The sequence below is a fragment of the Dromaius novaehollandiae genome, chromosome 33 (assembly GCF_036370855.1).
Source record: "Dromaius novaehollandiae isolate bDroNov1 chromosome 33, bDroNov1.hap1, whole genome shotgun sequence".
Classification (NCBI taxonomy): domain Eukaryota; kingdom Metazoa; phylum Chordata; class Aves; order Casuariiformes; family Dromaiidae; genus Dromaius; species Dromaius novaehollandiae.
This window is the reverse complement of record NC_088127.1, coordinates 1,432,644-1,453,714: the sequence shown is the minus strand read 5'-3', so window position 1 is coordinate 1,453,714 and position 21,071 is coordinate 1,432,644. Positions and strand designations below refer to the sequence as shown.

The 21,071-nt window shown below is 62.5% G+C and overlaps 1 protein-coding gene across 2 annotated transcripts; it reads right to left on the bottom strand.

Moving 5' to 3' along the window:
• Positions 1–544: 544 nt before the first annotated feature.
• On the bottom strand, positions 545–21,071 carry TYK2 (tyrosine kinase 2). Of its 2 annotated transcripts, XM_064499267.1 has the most exons (25): positions 20,942–21,071; positions 16,083–16,168; positions 15,700–15,912; positions 14,373–14,496; positions 12,094–12,238; positions 11,561–11,724; positions 10,532–10,931; positions 10,044–10,238; positions 9,511–9,668; positions 9,285–9,408; positions 8,527–8,719; positions 8,326–8,432; positions 7,742–7,918; positions 7,499–7,586; positions 7,115–7,242; positions 6,305–6,440; positions 5,692–5,843; positions 5,335–5,485; positions 4,789–4,886; positions 4,112–4,304; positions 3,546–3,664; positions 3,152–3,324; positions 2,812–2,929; positions 2,608–2,718; positions 545–1,920 (listed from the first exon to the last, which is right to left on the bottom strand). In XM_064499267.1, the coding sequence occupies exons 3-25, from the start codon at positions 15,884–15,886 to the stop codon at positions 1,786–1,788; spliced, it is 3,576 nt and encodes a 1,191-aa protein (XP_064355337.1). In that variant the 5' UTR covers positions 15,887–15,912; positions 16,083–16,168; positions 20,942–21,071; the 3' UTR covers positions 545–1,785. The 2 variants fall into 2 exon arrangements, with proteins under 2 accessions (XP_064355337.1, XP_064355338.1); XM_064499268.1 differs by lacking the exons at positions 11,561–11,724; positions 12,094–12,238; positions 14,373–14,496; ... (1 more) ...; positions 16,083–16,168; positions 20,942–21,071 and adding an exon at positions 11,410–11,468.

Genomic DNA, 21,071 nt, shown 5'->3' with positions numbered 1-21,071 from the left:
ATTAGCATTTCGCCTCCTGATTGGCAGGAGCAGGACGAGCCTCGCTTTCACCGCCCCTCGACCCTTATTGGCTTATCGGGACCGCGCCCCTCTTCGAGGACACGCCCCCTGCCCTATAGCGACCCCAATGCCCCCCGCCCCATAGTGCCCCAATGACCCCCTGCCCTATAGCAACCCCAATGACCCCTGCCCCATAGTGACCCCAATGCCCCCCTGCCCCATAGTGACCCCAATGACCCCTGCCCTATAGCAGCCCAAACCCCCTCCTTGCCCTATAGCGACCCCAATGCCCCCCTGCCCTATAGCGACCCCAATGACCCCTGCCCCATAGCAGCCCAAACCCCCTCCTTGCCCTATAGCGACCCCAATGACCCCTGCCCCATAGCAGCCCAAACCCCCTCCTTGCCCTATGGCGACCCCGAGCCCCCCCTTGCCCTATAGAGCCCCCAGCCGCAGCGCCTCCTTCCCCAGGGCGCCCCGAGCTGCTGCCCCCCACGCGCAGGGAACGTGGGGCGCCCCACGGCGGACGCCGAGAGGAGCCGGGGGCCGTTACATCCTTTATTGGGAGCGGGGCCCGGAGGCTGCCGGCTCCCCACGGGCGCCGGCCCCACAGCCCCGAGCGGCAGGGCCGCGGCCCCACGGGCCCCACAGGCGACGCGTGACAGAGCAGGCAATAAATAACGGGGGGAGAGGGGAAACACGGGGGGGGCACGGATCCTCCCCCACTGCCCCCGTGCCGGTCCCCAAAGCGCTCCGGGGCGTCGGCGAGCGGGGAAGGGGATGGGAGGAGGTGGGGGGGTGGGGGGAAGGCACCGTTCCAGCCCCCCGGGAGGTTTCCCCGAGCCCTCGGGGAGAGGAAACGCAGGGGAGACGCCAAACTGCGATAAAGTGCCGAAGTATTTTGGTAAAAGCCGCCGTGCCCGGGGGGTCAGGCGGGGGGGAGGCCGCCCCGGTTCCTGCGGGAACGGGGCCCAGGCAGCGCGGTGAGGAAGGCGAGGGGCAGGGGGTGGCGGAGCCGGGATGCTCCCGGGGGGCACCGCCACCCCCGGAGACGGGAAAGCAGCGCGGAGGCGATGGGACACGAGGCAGTTCCCGTCCCACCGCCTGGGTTTGGGGGAAGGCGGCGGCTCCCCGGCGCTGCCCCAGTCTCATTCACAGTGTTGGGCTCGGCCCCGAGCAGGGAAGGGGCACCGGGCGCCCCGGGAGGCGCACGGAGACGTCCTCTGCCGGTCCTTTCCCCGTGGTCCGATGAAGGCACCATCCTCCTCCTCCCGGCAGCCCTCCACGGCACAGCAAAGCCCGCCGGGCACCGAGCGGCTCTTTCTGCAGGAGCCGGGTCCCCACGACCCCCCTTTTAGCGTTCACTCCGCAGCCGGAGTCCAGCGTTTCGGAGTCCCGGCAGAGAGGGGTTTCTGCCCCAGCTGCTGCCTCTCCCCGCGGCCTTCACCATCCACGGCAGCAACCAGAATATTCTTTTCCTGCGCCAAAATCCATCCAGTGACCAGAGAGCTAGCAAACCCAGGCCAAGGCAACAGGTCCAGAGCTCAGGAGCAGCAGCTGGAGTCTTGTCCTCTGCAGCTGCTTCCGTGAAGTTTACGGACGGGGAGAGTCTGAAGGCGGACGCAGCGCTCCAGGCCCCGGCAGGCCCGGGGGAGCAGGCAGCGGGTCCTGGCGCTCCCCAGTTCATCCGAGCGGGCCGTCCCCATCGTGGGGCTCCCGCACGCAGAGTCCCTCTGCTCCGGCCCGGCTGCGCTCCTTCCTCCAGCGAGTTCCGCAGCATCCCGCTCAGCAGACGCTGAAGACGGAGGGGGCCTGAGCCCGGTACTTCTCGTGGAAGGCCTTGAGGATGGGGACGAGGTTTTGGAAGGCCGGGCGGAAGGAGGCTTCAGCTTCCCAGCAGTTTTTCATCAGGCGGTAGATCTAGAGGAGGAGAAAGAGATCAGAAGCAGCCCCGGCTCTGAACAGAATAACAGAAGATATCGCAACCCTCCTGGCTTAAAGGCCTCCTCTGCCAGCTGCAAAGATCACAGGCTCATTGCAAGACAGGGCTATTACCCAAATAAACAAGACAATTACAGCAATTTAGTTTGAACCGCAGCTCCACTTAAATCCACCTTTCACCGGGTCAGGACGCAGCCACGCGACCTTCAGACACGAGAGGCAGCTCCATCCCTCACCTCAGGGAGGACAAGGGGGCTTTTGGCTGAACGTCCCAGGTAAACCCCCCCAGGCAGAAGAGTCGCGCGGATGGGCTGATGCTTGGAGACAGGCACGGATCACTGAAAGTCTCTCCAGACACAATGGGGAAAGGGGGATCCTCACCTCTAGCCACGAGGAAGCACAGCAGAGGCTCTGCCCCCGGTGTTCGGCCCCCCAGCCTCGCCTTGCCCCTCTCTTCCCTGCCGCTACGTGGGGCCTTTCATTTTTCTGCCTCCCAGAACACATTTGTCACTTCGGTGCCTCCCTGGAACGGCCTCGTTCCCGAGCTGCTGGCGCTCCAGCTGGCCGGGGCACGGGGACGCTTTGGGGCCCGTTGGGCCGGAGGACGGCTACGCGGCAGATGGCCGACGGCAGCAGGCGGAGCCGGGGCAGGGAATTACCGCTCACCTCGCACGGACAGTCCTTCGGACTGGGCAGCCTCTTCCCCCTGTCCAGCAGCTCGATCAGCCTCAGAACCGTCATCTGCCCCTGAGTCGTCCCGATCATCTCAATGAATTTCTGCGAGAGAGGGGAGGCTCAGGCTCCGCTACCGGCCCCGCGAGCGCCGACGCTCGCCGCGGTGGGAAGCCGCCGGCCCCCGCCGGGACTCACCATGGGAGGGCTCTGGCTGGAGTCGCAGCGCGTGAGGAGCTCGTAGAGCGTCACCCCGAAGGACCAGACGTCGGACGCGTAGTAGAACTTGCACTCCTTGAGGCACTCCATGGCATACCTGCGCAGCGAAGGCCGGCGCAGTCAAAGCAGGGCAGCCACGGGAGAGCACCAGCAAGCCAGAGCCTGGCACCTTTATTTGGTCCCCGGCATCACGCCGGGATCCGTCCTCCCCTCCGCTCACCCCAGGCCTCCGCCACTCCACCCCACGCGGCTGCTGCCGGGCGCGGGCAGCAGGGACGCGCTGGGGGCACGCGGGCGGACGCGGCCTGGCCGCGCTCACCAGAAGACAGGGCTGTCTCCGTCCTCGCAGACGCGGTAGTACTCATGGCCCTCGGGAATGGCCTTGGCCAGGCCGAAGTCCCCGATCTTCACCACGTTCTCGTTCTCCAGCAGCACGTTCCGGGCGGCGAGGTCCCTGTGGATGTAGTGGAGGGAGTGCAGGTAGGCCATGCCCTGCGGGAAGGAAGACAGGGGTGAGACCTGTTCTGGGGAGAGCAAAGCAGAGAGAGTCGCACGGAGAACCCGGCAGTCCCAGCCCTCGCTGCTCCTTCCCCTCGCTGCTGCCCTGTCGTCCTTCCCTTTTCACAGAGCTTTCCCGACCCCGTCTCGACTCTCTGCCCTGCTCCACCGCTCTGCCAGGACTGCAGGTGCCTCAGAAGAGGTTACGCTTTTACCTCACAGATCTGCTGGGCGAAGAGCAGGATATGGGCCAGGCTGACGTTGTGTTTGGGCAAGTAGTCTCGCAGGCTGCCCAGCGGCACGTACTCCATGATCAGCTGCACAATCTTCTCCCCTGGCAGGAGAGCAGGAGACGAACAACACGTGAGCGAGCGGTGGGGCTCTCGCAGAGAGAGGCCGGGGCAACCCAGACCCCAGCTTTCTCCTGCCAGAAGCAAACTCTGGGTTTTGAGCACCCCTCCAGCAGTAGCCAGCGTCAGGGCGATGGGGATCGCCCCCAGCAGCAGACGAAGCAAGTTTAGGCTCTGCTGTTTGTGTTCAGCCCTACGGCACAGAGCATCGCCAGCCCCGCGAGAGCCCTTCCTGCAGAGGGAGGGGTGCCAAGGGCGCGCTCCGAAACGTGCCCCTCTGGGACAGCGCTTGGCACATTCACAGGCCCTGGAGCCGGGCGCGGACGGCCGAGAGGAGCCGTGCGGGATGGCGTACGCTCCGCGACACAGCCACCGCGCTGCGAATCCAGCAGAGCGGCCGCCTCCCCCCGGCAGCAGCGGGACGGCCTTACCCTGCTCGCTGCAGCAGCCCTTGTACTTGACGATGTTCTCGTGGTAGAGCGTCTTGAGGATCTCGATCTCCCTCTTCCAGCTGGCCAGAAGCTGCTGGCTGCAGCCGGACTTGAGAGACTTCACGGCCACCATTTCCCCCGTGCCGTCGTTGGTGGGGTCGTAACAATACAGGCTCACCTTGCCAAAATGCCCCTGGAGGAAACGGACACAGCCTTTGGGATCCTGCCAAGGCAGAGCTCCTCTCCGGCCCGCTCTCCCCATGCCAGGAGCAGCTTCTCTCAACATGCTTGCTGGGCAAACAGACTTCTCAGACGGGGGGAATCAGTGTCCTCTGTGAACGCAGCTTGAAAATAAGGACTTTGTTGTCCCCTGGTCTAGATGCAGATTTTTGGGGAATCAGTGTAGGAAGAGCCCAGTTCACCCAGGAGTGGCGGGAGCAGATCAATCGTGCAGCAGCGCAAGGCGCTGCAGGCTGAATGAAAAACCTGCGCTAACCTGCTAGGAGGAGAACACCTCCCAACAAGCCCTGAGCCCCCCCGCCCCTCCCATCCTATCCATAAGGACTAAATCGCCCTCGGTGTCTTTATCAGCTCTCTGCTCCTTTGGGGATTTATCACGCCTCGAGCCACGCTGGCTCCCGCGGGGCCCTTACAGCGGGGCAAGAGACGCCATTTACCTCCCCCAGCTCTCGGATCTTTTTCAGGTAGCGCTTCTGAAAGACCGTGGGGTCGGACACCGGGAATTCGGGGTTCACGGAGGTGACGTCCACGAGGTCTGGAAATCGAGGAGATCGAGAGAACGGCTGAGGCGGCCCCGCAGCACAGACCCTCTGCACGTGTGCTCCCAGCCCGGCAGCTGAGGAGCGGCAACGATGGGGTCTCCTCAGCCCAGCTCTGCTCTGACCAAAAGAGCATCAGTTCTCGGGTGCGAGGCACCCTCAAGAACAAAAAGCCCCAGAGAGAGGACAAAACAAACAGGCATGTGGGCAGGGAGCGAGCTCCATGCGAACCACCAGACTCCAGGAAGGAGAAGTCAAGTAACAGCACAGACAGGAGGGCTGCCATCTGCGTTACCGCTTCTCGTCTTCTCGGGGTGGTCTGTCTTCTCAGACAGGGAGAAAGACTACAGAGAGACTCCTCAGGGAAGGAGAAGGCTCCCTACATCCAAACCAACTGCCTGGGGCGAAGCTGGGCTGGCTGCGAGGGGCCGGACGGGGCCTTACTGTGCGGCTGGAGCTGGGTGAGGTCCCGGAGGATGGTCCGGAAGGAGGGCCGCTCGCCGGGAGTGTAGTTCAGGCACTGACAGATGAGGGTGGCCAGCTCCTTGCAGGACGGCTCAGGCAGGCGATGCCTCTTCTCGTAGAAGCGCTCTTTCTGAGAGGGGAAAGAAAGGCAGGTCTCAAGCACCCTCCAGCTGCTGAACGAGGCCATGGGATCGAATGAAAGCAACTCATCCACGGGCTACAGCCCTGCGCCTACTCCAAATCTGCTCCTGTCATTAAACGGACAGGGGCTGGCTTGTCCCAGAACTGAGGGTCCGGGCAGCAGCCCACAGAGGAAGGGGAGGAGACACGAGTTACCTCCGAGGGAGTGCGCTCCTTGAGCGGGACGTCCGCGTCAAAGCAGATCTCCAGCAGCGTGGTGCCGAAGCTCCACTTGTCGGCCGCGGTGCTGAGGTTTCCCACGTCCTGGACGCACTCGGGAGCGATCCACGGGATCCGGTCCACGCGCTCTTTGGGAGAGAAGGCGCAGTGAGGTGCTGCTGACGGGATGACACTAGAACAGGGCATGACCCCGTGAACACGGGGAAAGGCTCCCCGTGGGATCGCAGCCCCTGGGAAGAGGCAGAGGGAAGCCGCAGCGCAGCTGCCTCTGACTGCAGTTTCCAGCAGAAGAGCAACAGGCCAAGACCAGCTGCTGTTACAGAGCTTGCATGTCTGCTTTCAGAGACGCATCCAAAACCTCCTCCACACCAAAGAATGCCGCATGTTGCGAAACTAAAGCTTGAAAGGAAGGCAGAGGATCCATGCCAAGAGAGCTCAGGCATAACCCACGCTATTCATTAACTACCCGGGCTGCAGGAGGTGAAAAAGCACCTGGACTTCAGGAACTACAGGAGCCGGGAGCAAGCGCAGGCCCAGCCCGGCTCAAGGCGAGGAAATGCCCTGCGAGCACTGTGAGACGAGAGAATACCTTCTCGAGAGAGCACGGTAAAACTGACTCCGGGATCGCTGAGCTTCACAAAGGGCAGCGACCCATCTTCTAAGCCCTTCCTGGCCAACAGGATGTTCTTTGCACACACGTTGCCGTGCACCAGGTTTTTGTCCTCCTGTGGAAACAAGGAGACGTGAAGAGCACTGTTCCCCAGAGGGACCCCACGGACACCTCAAAACACGCCAGGTCTACGAGCTGCACAAGAAAATAAAAATGCGGGACTCCCAACTCCAGTTCCCAAGTTTTGGATCCGTGCGTCACCTCCACATCTCACTGTCCCCTTGCACAAAGGGAACCCAGGAGGAAGAAAGGAGCACGAGGATTACCCAGCGTTGGGACGCATGTCTTCACAAGCAGCTACCAAGCATTCCCGAGCTGCTGGCCAGAAGCCCGGCATGCAGGGAGGGCAGTGCTCTGACTTGTGGCTCTCCCCAGCCTGCACGGCCCCATCTGAAGCTGCAGAGCAGTGTAAGCATTCAGGGTTTGAAGTTCACACATGCTACCTGGAAAGGGTCAGCCCAGCTCCAGAAAAGAGCGAGCAAGGGAGGATTGGGTCTGTGAGTGCAGGTAGCTATGCTAAAAACGTGGATATCTGCTTGAAGAGCAGAGAAAGGCCGTGCCAGATCCTCCCTGCCGTGCTGCTACCGGAGCTAGGGCCGCAGCTGGGGACAGTGCTGTGGGGCACTACAGGGGACGGGAGCAGCAGAGAAGGTGCTTGGAGGCGGCCTCCGGGTGCACAGGCACCAGCTGGCTCCCAGAAAACGCCCCGCTCCCAGACCAGCCCATTACCAGGTAGCTCAGGGCACTGGCCAGTTGTTTGGCCACGGTGATTTTCCAGCCCACGGTGACCCGGCCTTTCTCCTTCCGCAGCAACACATCCAGAGGACCATGTTCCACAAACTCCTCCACCATGATATCTGGGGACACAGAGGAGGGGAGGTTCTCGAGCAGCAGCCCGAGAGCCCGGCCCTCGGCACCGCGCGGGAGGACGCCAAGGGTGACATCGGCTGGGACGGTGCCCCAAGCAGAAACGCGCCTGCTGAGCGACAGAGCTGGCAGCGGCCGGCGCGGCCGCGAGCTCAGCAGCAAGGGAAAGGCACCGCGAAGGCGGCGGCACGAGGCGAGGGCAGCTGTGGCTGTCACCAGCGAAGGGGGCGAGCGCCCAGCACTCACTCTCGGAGCCTCGCACGCAGACTCCGTGCACGAAGGCCAGGTGGACGTGCGACACTTGGCTCATCAGGCTGGCAGTCTCAAAAAACGCCTGTGGAGAGAGGAGCGGGGATGTCACGACGGCAGCTTGTCTCCGCGTGGCCGGGGACCTCCCGCGAGCTGCCCAAAGCACAGAGAGCAGCTCGGGGCCATTTCGGCCTCCGCTCCGCCTCCCTTCCCCCAGCCTGGCGCAGGGCCTGCGCTCACCAGGGCAATGTCTCTGTGGCTGGGGTCCAGGACTTTGAGGACCACGTGCATCTCCCGGCTGTTGTTGTTCTGCTCAGTGGAGAAGTACTCGGCCTCGTCATCGGCCCCAGCGGTCCCACACACATTGAGCACCCCGTCGTAGATGTTGGTGCGGGTACCCTGCCCCAGGTGGGCTCGCTGCGGGCACGAGAGGAAGGCGCACGGAGGTCAGACCTGGCACCGTCTCAGGAAGGGTATTTTCAGCCTTGCACTCCCAAGCCAACTCTCCCCCCTTCCCTCCGTCAACTCTGCGGCACCTTTTCACACTGCTGTGGAGGGCAGGCAAGAAACTGTCTCCTGCCCTGACAGTGCTGCCTCTGTAGGACCCGGCCTCCTCCCCTTGGGGAAGGAAGGAAGGAATCAATCCTCCTGCTAAATAAAAGTGCCAAACCAAAGCCAGCAACTGCTCTGCACATCCCCCCTCCCTGCACCAGTGGTGGCAGGGGCTTGGTAGCATCCCCTGATCAGGGTAGCAACTGCCTCCAGCCAACACGCTTACACACACCACCCTTAAACCCTGCTGCCAGGGAAGGAGAGCGCACAACCTGCGTGATCTCGTTCTTGCGGATCTGGTGGAAGCTGAGCTGGGTCAGGCTGAGGATCTGCTTTGTGCTGTCCTTCACCTTCCGTGCGATTAGCAGGTCTGAAATCTCTGCAAGAGAGAACAGATCTACGCTAGGACCCAGAAACTGCCAGATGCCCTCGCTCCCCCAGTTCGACAGAGGGAAAAAGAACCCTTCTTCTACCTCCTGGTTTGGGTGGACAACACCTCTTCACGGTGAAGCTCTCGTCCCCAGACTTGAGCGTGCAGCCCTTGAGTACATCCATGAGCTCCCGCAAGGTGGAGAACTCCCGATCCCACCCCTCCAGCACAAAGGAGCTGCCTTTCTTCTGGATCCGGAACTGCCGGTACTTGAGGGCACCCTGCACCCCAGAGCCCTAGGAAAGACGAGGCAACGTCAGAACAGGCGCAGCACCAACCCGGTTAACACCGGAGGCGGCACTCCGGCCCAGAGCCTAACTGCAGCAGAAGGGCAGTCCTCCGCAGCTGCCTTCTGATCACCCAGAGGGCCGGCAGCTCAGCCCAGCTGCAGCCCAGCTCGCTCCTAACGAGACAAACGGCTGCTGGCACTTGCTGCCCCGTGGCGCGCAGCCACGCCTGGCAGCTGGAGCCTTTCCCCCTTCCCCGGAGGTGATCTGCTGTGGGCTGCGTAAGGCCAACAAGACCGAGGAGATGTAACAGCAAACAGAGCGCGACACCCCACGCCAGGGCTGCGGCCCTGCCGCCCCGCTCCTCCCGCGCGGGAGGAGACTCTGCCGGCGTATGGGGGCTACCGAGGGCAGATACAACCGAACCGGTAAACAGCGGTTTTCAGCTGACAGCCTCCCCCTTGGGAGGGCTAATTCGGGGGGGCCCGGGCGAGGTGGCAGGGGCAGAGCCCCAGGGACTGCGCCGACGGGCCTGTGCCCAGCGTGTCGCAGCGCGCCCGGACTCCCACCTCACCTGCTGGTGCCCCCTTTTCACCACGGACAGGATCATCCTGTTGAAGTCAAGGACGCTCCAGCGGACGACGTACAGCCCCTCCTCGTGCTCCTCCCGCCGCAGCTTGGCGAAGACAAACTCCTCCCTGGAAGTGGGAGGAGGGAACAGCTCCAGACAAGCCCCAAGGACGCGGCACGTCCCCCGCGCCGCCGGTGCACCCTCCGTCTCCCGCCCAGGAGCCGCTTACTGCATGGGCCCGTGGATGCCGTTCAAGATGCTCATCACGAGCCGCGGCGGTGCCACGTCGTGGCACAGGTAGTGACTGGAGTCCGCTGTGAGCCGGAAGTAGCCGTCCACAAGCGACACCAAGGACAGCGCGCTTTCGTATGACGGGAGAACCAGCTCCTGGGGCGAGGGAGGGAACCAGCCCGCGCGTGAGAAACCACCAAGCTAGGCTGCAAGCGCCCCAAAATCCACCTATCGCTCTGCCCTCTGCCAGCCCGCGGAGGAGAGTGCTCGAGCCCACCGAGGGCCTGCAGCAAGTGGTCGGAGGACGCGCCTTGCAGGGCTCAGCTCTCGTGCTGCAGCAGCAGAGCCAGCAAGGAAAGCAAGCACATCACAGCAAAACTCAACTTGTTGGCATTAACCTTGGCAAAGACCACTTTTCCTCCCGTTGTTCCTTCAGTACCGTCTCCTTCCCGTCTTGGCAGTGCAATCACCGGCTCCCACGTGCACCAAGCTGGTCAGTGGGGCAGCTCAGTCAGAAAAGGGCTCACTCACCAGGCATTTGTTGTCCTGCCGGTTGATGCTGACTTCGCAGTTCTTGATCACGATGTGAGTGATCTCATGAAAGTCGCAGAACTGTACCCACTTCGGCTCGCTCCGTTCCGCCGGCTGATTCAGCCTCTTGGGCTCCACCTCTTTGTTTCTGGCCTTTGTCCCAAAATAGGTACGATGGCAGCGTACCTCGATGACCTGCAGAGCCAGAGACAGGCAGCATCAGTCCCAGCCCTTCCTACAGCTGGGAAAGAGCACAGACAGACGCCAGCCCACGGCAGGTGCTGGCTAACCTGGGACGAGCTGGAAAAGAAGACCTCAGGATACCCTGAGCCTCGTCCAGGAATCCATCTGCTAAACCGAACTGACACGGCATCGACCCGTACACCCACTCAAGGCGGTAAAGCTCAGGAGCACGAGTTAATGAAAAGCAGCCAGTGTGGGACTTCCCACAGACTTGGATGGGAATTGCTCTTCCCGCTCCGACCCACCTCAACAGGCACGGGCCGCCACTGGATACCCTTGGTGCCGGTGACAAGGACCTCATAGACGGCGGGCCACATCTTGCTTGGGCGCCGCGTGGGGGGCAGCAAGTGCTCGTGCTCCAGCTCCGGATGCCCTTCGTCGATGAAGAGCTGCCCCTCCTCCCCCTCAGAGGAGGTCTCCAGGTAGCGCACGGGGAAGACCTCGCTCCCGAAGCGGGGTGCCAGGTGCTCCAAGGTGGCCAGGTACTTGTACATGACGTCCTGCTCCGTCAGCTTTCCAGTGCTGACTGTGTGCCGCTGGAAGCGCTGCACAAACTTCTTGAAGACGTTCTTCATGCGGAACTTGGTCAGGTAGTTGTTCTGCTGGATCTGGTGGTAGAAGGAGCGTGGAATGCAGTCCTTGAAGCTGTGGAAGGGAGGAACAACTGGTTAGGAAAATCTCAGACACCCACGGAGTTGCACAGCCAGGGTCTTCAGCAGAACGGCCACAGCCAATCTCTGCATCACCTAAAATGGCCCAAAACACCTCCTCATTGCTCATGCTCCAGCTTCACAGAGGACAGAGAGAACAAGAGTGAGAGACCTGGGCAGACAGCGAGTCGGACCACAGATGTGCGGACAGGTTTACAAGGCAAGTCAAGCTGCACCACGTTAGAAGTGCCCCAGCCACCACCTCACACACGCAGCTCCGGTGCCGAACTCCCTCCCTGAGACGCAAGCAGAACGGGCTGTACGCTCCCGGATGCACGTTCCATCCACGGCTTTGCACACTCGCCACGTTAGCAATCCCAAACGCTGACTTCTAACATCTACTTGTCCTCTGTGGTCAGGCCATTCCCTCCACCACACAGCTGGCTGAAAAGAGGAAGCATTAGGACACAAACCCATTCAGGCTGCCATCTCCTCACTCCTTGGAGTAGCCGCACTGCCTCTTGCTGCCCTCTCGCAGCAGCCTGCTAGCAGAGCAGAAGAAACCCTTCAGACAACCACAGAGCAGAAAGCCCCCAGCCCGAGACTTCGACGCCAGGCAGTCACCTGTATTTCCTGGCCACTTCCTCGAGGGAGATGCCTTTTTTGATGGCAATGTGAGAGAGGTGAAGCACAGCCATGCCTAAGCTTTCGTTCTTGAACCTTTGGATCTCCTGTTCAGTCTGGAGGTCTTTCAAAGACGCAACATCATTGATGAATTCAAATTTCCCCTACCAAAGAGAGAGAGTTAAACAAAGGGGAAAAAAACCTCTACGGACTTCAGGTGCTTTCCCCCGCTCCCCCAAGGTGCAATGGAAACCCCCCGCTTCAGCTCCCAGCCTCCTAGGGAGGCCTGAAGCAGGACAAAAGCTTTCCGAGGCTCCTGGCAAACCTGCAGCTGTATTTGTCCTTTAAACAAAGCACTGACAGCAGGGCAAACAGACCCTGAAGGAAGGGCTGATCGCAATCTGGCCCTTGAGCTGGATTACCCTGAGGCGCTCTCCCGAGCGGAGAGCGTTGCCGTCTGAGAGCCCAGGTTTTCCCATCTCCGGGGGTGACCAGCCCCTGGCCAACCCAGCAGCCCACGCCTGGTTGCTAACCTGCTCAAACAAATACTCGAAGGACGACTTGTCCAGCAAGGCCCCCCCTTGCAGCTTCTCGTCAGGGGACTCGCTCTGCCGGGGCACGTTGCGATAAACCGCCGGCTCCTTGTCGTTCATCCCATGCCAGTTCCGGAAGTAGTACCTGCAGAGGAGGGAAGCGGAGAAGGCCACGCGCTCTGGGGCTGCCGGCTACAGCAGGGCTGTCGCCTGCCCCTGCCCCTGCCCTCGCTCGGACGCACCACCCGTTGAATCCCGGCCCAGCAGCACCGCTAGCTGGGTCACGTCCCCAGTTCAAGGCGGCTGGTCGGTTTGTTAAGGCCAAGCCATGTGTTCCTTAAACCCCAGCTGCTGACATGGGAATCACACAGGTCCTCAACACGGATCTGAGCGCAAGGCAAAGATTCAGATAACAGAAGGCAAAGGGGAAGAAGCAACCTTCCTTTCCTGCTATCAAAATCTCTCTTTTAAGCCATTCTCCAGCTTTTCCCTGACCTGACTCAGAGTCCACGAATGGCTGGGGTTAGCTGCGTTGCCAAGCACACCCAAGGGCCCACTGGGCGCTGATCAGCAGAACCAGAACGCCAGTTTACTCTGGCTGCGATTGATCCAGACCTACGAGCATCCCTGCGGCAGCAGCGCTCCCTCTGAAACTTCTCAGAAACCTCTGCGAGCAGTTCAGCCGCGCAAACCCAGTTTGTTCCATGCTGAGCTTGCTTTCTGCTGAATCCCAGCAGCTCGTACCGCTGCAGGGCGCCCCTTGGAGAAACATTTGTAAGAAAACCTTCGCTGAGGACCGTCCCTCAAAATGCCATACACCCACACCTAAGAAGCGTCAGCATGAAAAGAGTTCTCTGGCCACGGCATGTTTCCGCTCCCGCTGTTTGCACGCTCCCCTCAACCCCGAAAGCCACATCGCCGTCTGCGGTGGCGCACGCGAGGTTATTTTGGTGCTCGAATGCAGAACACTTCCTGCGGCTGCCTGCAGGCAGCTGCTCCGGCTGAGTTGGGCACACGAATGATGCAGCCCCACCGAGCTGTGCATGGGAAGGAGGTGAATGCAGCTAGTTTATAGAGACAAACACAAGCTATTCTTTTTCCCTCCCGACTGACAGCATGTTACAGAACCAGAGCAGAACAGGAGGGAAAAATCCTTCCCTAACTCTTAAAGAGAAAAACACCTGACTTCACGAGGAATGAGCAGGCTGCATCAAAACAGCGAGTCCTCAAAACCAGAGCTGAAAGGACTTTCTGGCCCAGAAAGTCAGAGCCCAGCGTACTGTGCCCTATGTGCAGCCAGAGCGCTACAGACCGCGGGTCTCTACTCCTCAGGGCCGATAGAGACTGGGGTGCTAGCCACCAGGATTCCCAGGCACGGCTTTCCCACGGTCTCCCTGAAAACGGGCAGGTTCGTGGTACACGAGGCTGTCACAGCATTCCTCGGAGCGCGCTCGGCTCGGACGCCAGTCGCGCGCGTGACGCCAGCTCCCGACCGAAGAGGTACTTCGGGCAGCGCAGCCTCGCAGCAGGCCAGCGCAGCGCCCGAGGCCGTTTGCTGATGCATCGGCTCCGTTCCTAGAGAGCACGATGGATGTCCCTCGTGCAACGGGCAGCTGTGGAGAGGCCTCTGCTCAGCATTCTGCTTTCTAGCAGGAGCCCTTCAGTCCCCCGGGAGGAAGGAGATATTGCAAGCTGTATAAAACAAGGCAGGCACAGGCTAATGTATCCCCAGGCCGCGTTTTCTGCTTTTCCCTAGCTGCATTTTACTTTCACCTGTGCTATGACTCAGACACCACAAAAAAAGCGAGCCAAAAAAGTTCTAATACAATGGGCAGTGGCAACATTTTAGGAGAAAACGCTGCTCCATACAGCGGTCAAAAGGTGGAGGAGCATCAGGAACAGGGAAAGGAAGTTTTCCATAGCTCACCTCTCATTCAACACGACAGGCACGAACTCCAAACATTTCCAGTTCCTCGTTTAATCCTTCAGATACTCTGATTTAGACGAGCCCTGCTGAGTTCCTCACCTCCCAGAGGAGTTGGTCAGTTCCCTGATCCCATGCCAACCTCAGTACACATTTCTAGGCAATTCTTTCAGCTGCCTATGCTACAGGTAACCCAGAAATAGAAAAGCAAGCCGTGGACTTCCAGTGCAGCCCTATTAAACTACTGGGTGCATTGTTCCACAGCAAAAATAGTCTGGCTGCTCCATAAGACTTATCTTCACTGAGGGGGTCAGCAAGCAGCAGCAGAGCAACGAGCAGAAGCAACTGCCCTCACCTCATGCGGAAGAACAGGTTCAGGTTGGTGACTTTGTTGATTTCGAACACGTGGTTGGGTGGGAACCAGATTCTGCTCTGGGTGTCATAGAGCGCAAAGAGGCTGTAGCACAGCGGTGTGATGCCTGCAGAGAAAAGAGGATTCCCGTGAGGTGCCAAGGAAGCGCATTTTCACACGCAGTCGAGCTCGCAAAGATTCACAGCTGATGGAAAAAATCTCTTCTCACTGCTTTCCTCCCAGTCACCATATTTTGCTGGCAGCAGAAGCCTGTCCACGCTCCCAACAGCGGGGACGGTTACCCACGCCCCACGTTCAGGGACCGAGACTTCCTTCTCATCATTAGCTTCCGAACGCTGCTTTGCTGCTCACAAATGTCAGAGGCAGGATAGTCTCTAAAAGTGCCGTTTAAAGAGAGACATGTATCTGCTATCCTTCCGGCAGGCTCGGGCAAAGCCAGCTGGCCAGAGAAGCATCAGCAGTTTTTATTCCAAATAAACCAACGCGCCGAGCTGCTTGTACCGCAGCAGGGGGAGGGGAAGGAGAGTTAAGTAAAACCCATGGGAAATACAAACTGAGATTGATTTGCCAATTAAACTTTAGAAGAGAGCTAAAGCCTTTTCCAGAGAATCTGAGATTAAAAAGGACATCAGCCGCCCCTAATTCAAGGCAGCATGACTGTGAAGTACCCCTCTCAGACCTGGAGCTAGGGCAGAACGGAGGCACAGGTGCCCTACCCCCCGCCTCCCCCAGGACTTCTGCAGCTCGCCAGAAGTCCACAGAGAGGGAGGCAGGGCACTCATTAAACGAGGATGCTGATGAGTCAGAGGTGAAGTAATTGCTCTTCAACTAGTCATGCTCCAATAACTCACAGACCCATTGGCCTGAGCCCCGGGGGAAGAGGCATCCTACCCCGCTTCTCAGGAACTCCGGAGCAAACAGGGAGGCTGATGCCTGGATTTTGACAGAAGGACTGTTAACGGCCAGTTGCCAAGAAGTTGCTTTCTAAAAGCAAAATAAAGTCTCCGATTTACTGGAAAAAAAGTGGTCTAGGTGGTTTCAGAGACTGAGAGGACAGGGGAAATTTCTCAGTTCTGGGACAAAGCCTGAGGTTTTCTCCCAAGTAGGGGCGAGCTCTAAAGGTGAGGCTGTTTGCGTACAGACGTTCATCTCTTCAGTCTCAGAGCAGAGGACCTGACTGATCCGAGAGCCCCCTTCCATCCCGGCGGAGCAGCCTGCTTTCTGGTCCCAGGCGGGCAGCGCTAACGAAACCTGCGCAGCGCTGCCCGCTCCGCCCTCGCGGACGGCCCGGCAGACGCCCGGCACTCACCGATCCTCCGCGCGATGTCAATGCAGATCTCCTCCGCGCTCAGCGTGCCCTGCGTGTAGGTCTGGCACCGCTGCTGCTCCTCCTCGCCGCTCCAGTGCAGACACACCTTCAGGCCCGTGCTCGCCAGGAAGCAGCAGCCCTCCACGTCCAGCTCGCTGTGCTTCGCGGCGCAGCGGCACAGAGACATGTCGACGGCCCTCCAAGATCCCCCAGCTGGAAAGCAAGAGAAGCGGGGAGAAAAATAACCAGTGCGACGAGGGCAAGCAGCACCCGCCGCCGCCCCCTCCCCGGCCGCAGGACCGGGCGCCCTCCGCCTCGCCGCGAGGCAGGTTCCCCGCCGCGGCTGCGGGCTCTGCTCGGCAGCGGCACGCGGGGCTACGCACCTCGCTGTCACATGGAGCATAACTCGGTCCCGATCCCCAGACGCCGCGTGCCCGGGCCACGGCAGAGGTGGGAGACGTCACATCACCTGCACGGGGAAGCGGTTTGCCTGAGACGCGGCGCGATCAGCAGCGGCAGCGGGGGAAGACGAGACCCCCTCGCGCGGAGCTCTGGCTGCCGGATTCCTCGGCGGCGGACGGGTCCGGGAGCCTGGCTCCGGCTCCTCCTCGCTCCCCCGCGCCACAACACCACTCCCACTCCATTAGCTCAGCCCGCGGCCCCTCGCTCTGCCCTCGGTGCTTCTCCCTCGGGGAGCCAGCTGCAGCGCAGGCTGCAGAACTGAGGGCAAAATTTGGAGCTTATTCCTCATCAAACACGCGGCCAAGCGTCTCTTTCTTTGCTGACTAAAGACACAGAGACCTCAACACGGCCCTCCACTTCCTCTGATAGCGATAAACGCCCCAGTCAGCAGGGAACTCCCACGGAGGGTAGCCAGACTCCGTCGTACCCTTCCTCTCGGCTCGGCGCTCGCAGCAAGCTCACGAGCTCCTACCCGCTGCACGGCCAGGCAGAGGGCTTGTGCTTTGAACGGACACGGGGCAGAGGGGAGCTCTGCAGAGACAGAAATCCCGCAGGCTCCGCGTCCCCCGAGAGCGCGGCCAGCTCCCGCCGCAGCTCCGCAGCGTCCTATCGACGCCGAACACCGCGGCGCGGCGGTTCGCGGCCTTATCTGCGGGCGGGCAGGCGGAGGAGCGGGGCTCGGCCCGCGGAGCTCCGCACCTCTCCCGCGACACAGCGGATACGGAGCGCGGCCGTGGAACGGGCTGCGGTTTTGAGGGCTTTTAGCGCTTGCACCGCTGCCCGCGGCCGCGCCGAAAGAGCCCGAGTTGCTCTTTCAGCCCACCCGCCCGGCGGAGCCGCAGCTGAGCCTGGCGCGCGCACACGCGTCTCTGCAGGCACACTCTAACCAGCGCCGCGGGGGGCAGAAGCAGACAACCCCGCCGAGCAACCCCAGCACGCGCGAGGGAAGAAAGCTGCACGCCTTCCAAAGCGCTAGGCCTATCCGCCCCCCTCGCAGCCTTTCCCCCGTCTCTCTGTCGTCGGCTGCACAGGGCAGGCCACATCAGCAGGCCGAGCTCGACGAGCCCCTCGTTCGGGTGCCCGCGCTCCCGGCAGGAAGCTCTCCAGCTTCCCGGTTGCCTCAGCCCGGGCAGGTGGTGAAAGCAAATACCTGACCCTGCTCCGCGCAGCCCGGGCGGTGTTTACTCTGGCTCGGGCAAGGAAGAAGAGAGGACAAGGTGCCGAGAGGAGCGATTTTCTAGGAATTCCTCACCGCGTGCAGCCGTAGCCAGGGGAACCTGCCGCAGGGAGGGAGGGAGGGAGGGGGCTGCCCGCGCCCTGCCCGGCGGCTCGGGGCGAGCGCCTCTCCGGAGCCTCTCAAAGCCAAGCATGTGACAGAATTACTTCAGCTTCCGGCCGCAGGCACGGAAAGATCCCGAAGCCGATCCTTGGCGAATTTCCCCCATCCCTCCTCGGAGGCGACCAGAACCCGAAACGGGCGGCGGTTCCTCCTCCCAGCGCCCCGCTTCCTCATTTCTAGAAACCGGGCGGCCGAGGGGCCGGATTCCCCGCCTCGGCCCGGCCCCGGCGTCGCAGTTGGGGGAGCGGGTGGCCCTCGGTCGCGGCACGCTCCCGCGCCGCGAGCACCCTGCGCTCCGAAGCGGAGCCGCCAGAGCCGCGGGACAAGAGGTACGGGAGGCCTGAAAAGGCGTTTTTGGCATCCGAGCTTGCGGTCAGCGGCAGCAAAGGGAGCAGCCGCCGAAATCGGTCCTGGGGAGCAGGCGCTCGGGGGTTTTCTCCGGCCTCGGGGTTGCCGCATCGGCGGCTGACGCAGACACGGGGGGCCCAGAAGGTTTCGGGGCCCAGGGCGCGAGTGCGGCGCGCTACGGACGAAGGCGGACGACGCTCACGAAGCAGTTTGAACCCCCCAAGCTACGGCTGCCAAACCAGAGGCCGATCCCCCCATCCCCTGCTGCGGAGCAGCCTCGAGGATCCCTTCCCCGCGCGAGATCAGCTGCCTTTGGTGTCACACCCTCGCGGGGCGGGCGCCGCGGCTGCGGGGCACGAACCCCCCTGCCCTCACCCCGGGCTCGGCTGCGCGGAGGCTCCGTCCTCCGCAGCTGCGGTTTCTCTCACCCCTGCAAACCCTGGGAATTTCAGCTCCAGGCGCAGCCCGGGGCGAGGCGAGCTGCCGCCAGCCGTAATCTGCAACCTCAGCACAGCTGCGCTATTGAGAGACGCGGTTTGCAGAGACGGAGCCCGTCTGCGCCGGGGATCTGCAGCCGCGCAGCCACGCCAAGGCCTAAGGCCTCGTCCCGGGGTCGACGGCCCGAGGCGAGCGCGAACTCAAAGTTCACGTCGCAGAGGAGGGAGGGAAGGGCGAGGGCTGGACGCGAGCTACGCGGCCGCTCGCTCGGCTCCGACCGGGGGTTTCCTGCCGCTTCCGAGCATCCTCCCAAAACCTGCATCTCGCCGGCATCTGGAAATCGCACAGAATCAGTTTTCAAACAGGCCGTATTAAACCAGCGCAAACCAGAGCGACTTATTCCAGTTTACGAGGAGCCTGTTTGAACGTAAGGAACACCCCAAAAGCAAGCGGGGTTTGATTGCAAGCAGGAGCGCTGTCTCGCTTGCTGTTTGCATCATCTGAAATGGATTTTGAGCGGCTTCGGGTCCAACCAGAGGCGTTTCTTTCCCCACAGACGCGCTCCAGCCCCTCCGGCCGCGTCCCCGTTCTGGGAACATTTGCCACGGGACCGTCTGCTGCAGCCCCACGGAGGAAAAAACGGCCCTAGCAGAGGCCAGAGGGTTTTGCTCCGCTCCCGAAACGCTCCCCCCATCCGCCCCGCAGCAAACGCACTCGTTTTGAACCTTCACCCCGAGCAGGAGCCAAACCGTCTCCCCGGGGGCTGCTGCCCTCCCGTTCCCACCCGGCGCAGGTCTCGCTCCGCAGGCAGCCGTTGACTCACAGCTCCGCGGATCGCGAGGCCGGCGGGGACCATCCAGTTTGTGGTCACCCAGCGTGACCTCAGCCTCCCGTCGAAGCCGTCAGCCCCAGGAACAACAGTCCCCGAGCCACAGCCCGCGGCAACACCTCACCCGAAGGACCTTCCACCCCGAGCTGCGGCCACGGGGGTTAAGAGAGTTAAAGCCGAGGTCGGCAGCGAGGACAGGACGGAGCCGGCCGCGGCTCGCTCCCCAGCCCACGTTTCTGACCAAGGATTGGGAACCGCGACATGCATTTTCTGTGCGTCCCTGGTGTCACGACGCGGGGAGCGGCCCGGACCCCGGCACGTCCCCTCCAGGGCAGCGGCGGGAGCCCCCGGGCACCGCGGTGGCCTTTGGCCGCTCGGCAGCGCAGCATGAACCAAAGTCCGGCGCGTCCGCGCGGCGCCGGGCAAACGCACTCGCCGGGGAGCACCCGGACCCACGGGGCCCCCCCGCCGCCCCACGGCCCCCCCGGCCGGCTCCCGCCCCCCAAGCCGCTCCCCCTTCTCACCCGGACCAGCCCTGCTCTGCCCCACACGCCGTGCCCCCACATCACCCCCCCTCGCCGGGGGCTCCCGTGCTTCACCCCACACACCTGAAGCTCTGCAGAGACCCACCTGCGCCCCACAGAGCCGCCCCACAGCCCCCCTCGCCCCAGGTGTCCATGCACCCCACGCCCTGACCCCCTGCACCCCCAGACAGCCTCTCGCCCCACAGCCACCACCTCCAGGCCCCTGACCCCCTCCACCCCGTACCCCACACACCCTTACCCCCCCAGCCCCCCACCCTAGTGTCCTACCCCCACGTATCCTGACCCACAGACAAACCCCACAGCCCCCTAACTGCGTACATCCTGACCCCCCTACACCTTGTAGCCCCTACAGCCCCCTTACCCCTCATATCCTGACCCCACACACCCCACAGCCCCCTAGCCCCACATATCATGACCCCCTCAAGCTTTATAGCCCCCTACAGCCCCCCAGCCCCACATATCCTGACCCCCCATTCCTCACAGCTCTGCCCACAGCCTCCTAGCCCCACATATCTTGATGCCCCCATACTTTACAGCTCCCCACAGCCTCCTAGCCCCATACCCTGCCCCACATACACACCCCCAAGCCCCCTAGCCCCATGTACCCTCACTCCCACAAACACCCCATAGTCTCCCAGCCCCCTAACCCCACCTACCCTGCCCCACACACACCCCACAGCCCCCTAACCCCACCTACCCTGCCCCACACACACCCCACAGCCCCCTAACCCCACCTACCCTGCCCCGCACACACCCCACAGCCCCCTAACCCCACCTACCCTGCCCCACACACACCCCACAGCCCCCTAACCCCACCTACCCTGCCCCCCACACACCCCACAGCCCCCTAACCCCACCTACCCTGCCCCCCACACACCCCACAGCCCCCTAACCCCACCTACCCTGCCCCCCACACACCCCACAGCCCCCTAACCCCACCTACCCTGCCCCCCACACACCCCACAGCCCCCTAACCCCACCTACCCTGCCCCACACACACCCCACAGCCCCCTAACCCCACCTACCCTGCCCCCCCACACCCCACAGCCCCCTAACCCCACCTACCCTGCCCCACAGCCCCCGACCCACACACACCCCATAGCCTCAAAACACCAAGTACCCCGCCCCCCCACACCCCACAGCGCCCTAGCCCCACGTACCCCGCCCCACACCCCCCCCAGACCCGCGTATCCTGTCTCCCCGCCCCCCCCAGCCCCCCAGGCCCGCACACGCCGCCCCCCAGCCCCCCCACCGGGGCGGCCCGGCCCCACCGACACGTACCGGGCCCCGCTGCCCCGCCGGCCCGGCCGCCGCTCGGGCTCCCTCCGCCCCGCAGAGACGCCGCCTCCCATTGGGCCCGAGAGACGCGCGCGGCCATTGGCCCGCCGCCGCCCCGCGGCCACGCCCCCAC

Bases quoted from the DNA above. Each gene is read 5' to 3' on its own strand.
- TYK2 (XM_064499267.1), bottom strand. From the start codon at position 15,886: ATGTCTCTGTGCCGCTGCGCCGCGAAGCACAGCGAGCTGGACGTGGAG. The intron at 9,669-10,043 runs GTGAGTGAGCCC...CCCTCGCCCCAG, and splicing joins GGCAGGACAACAAATGCCTG to GAGCTGGTTCTCCCGTCATA. The intron at 4,887-5,334 runs GTAAGGCCCCGT...CTCGATTTCCAG, and splicing joins CACCCAGCTCCAGCCGCACA to ACCTCGTGGACGTCACCTCC.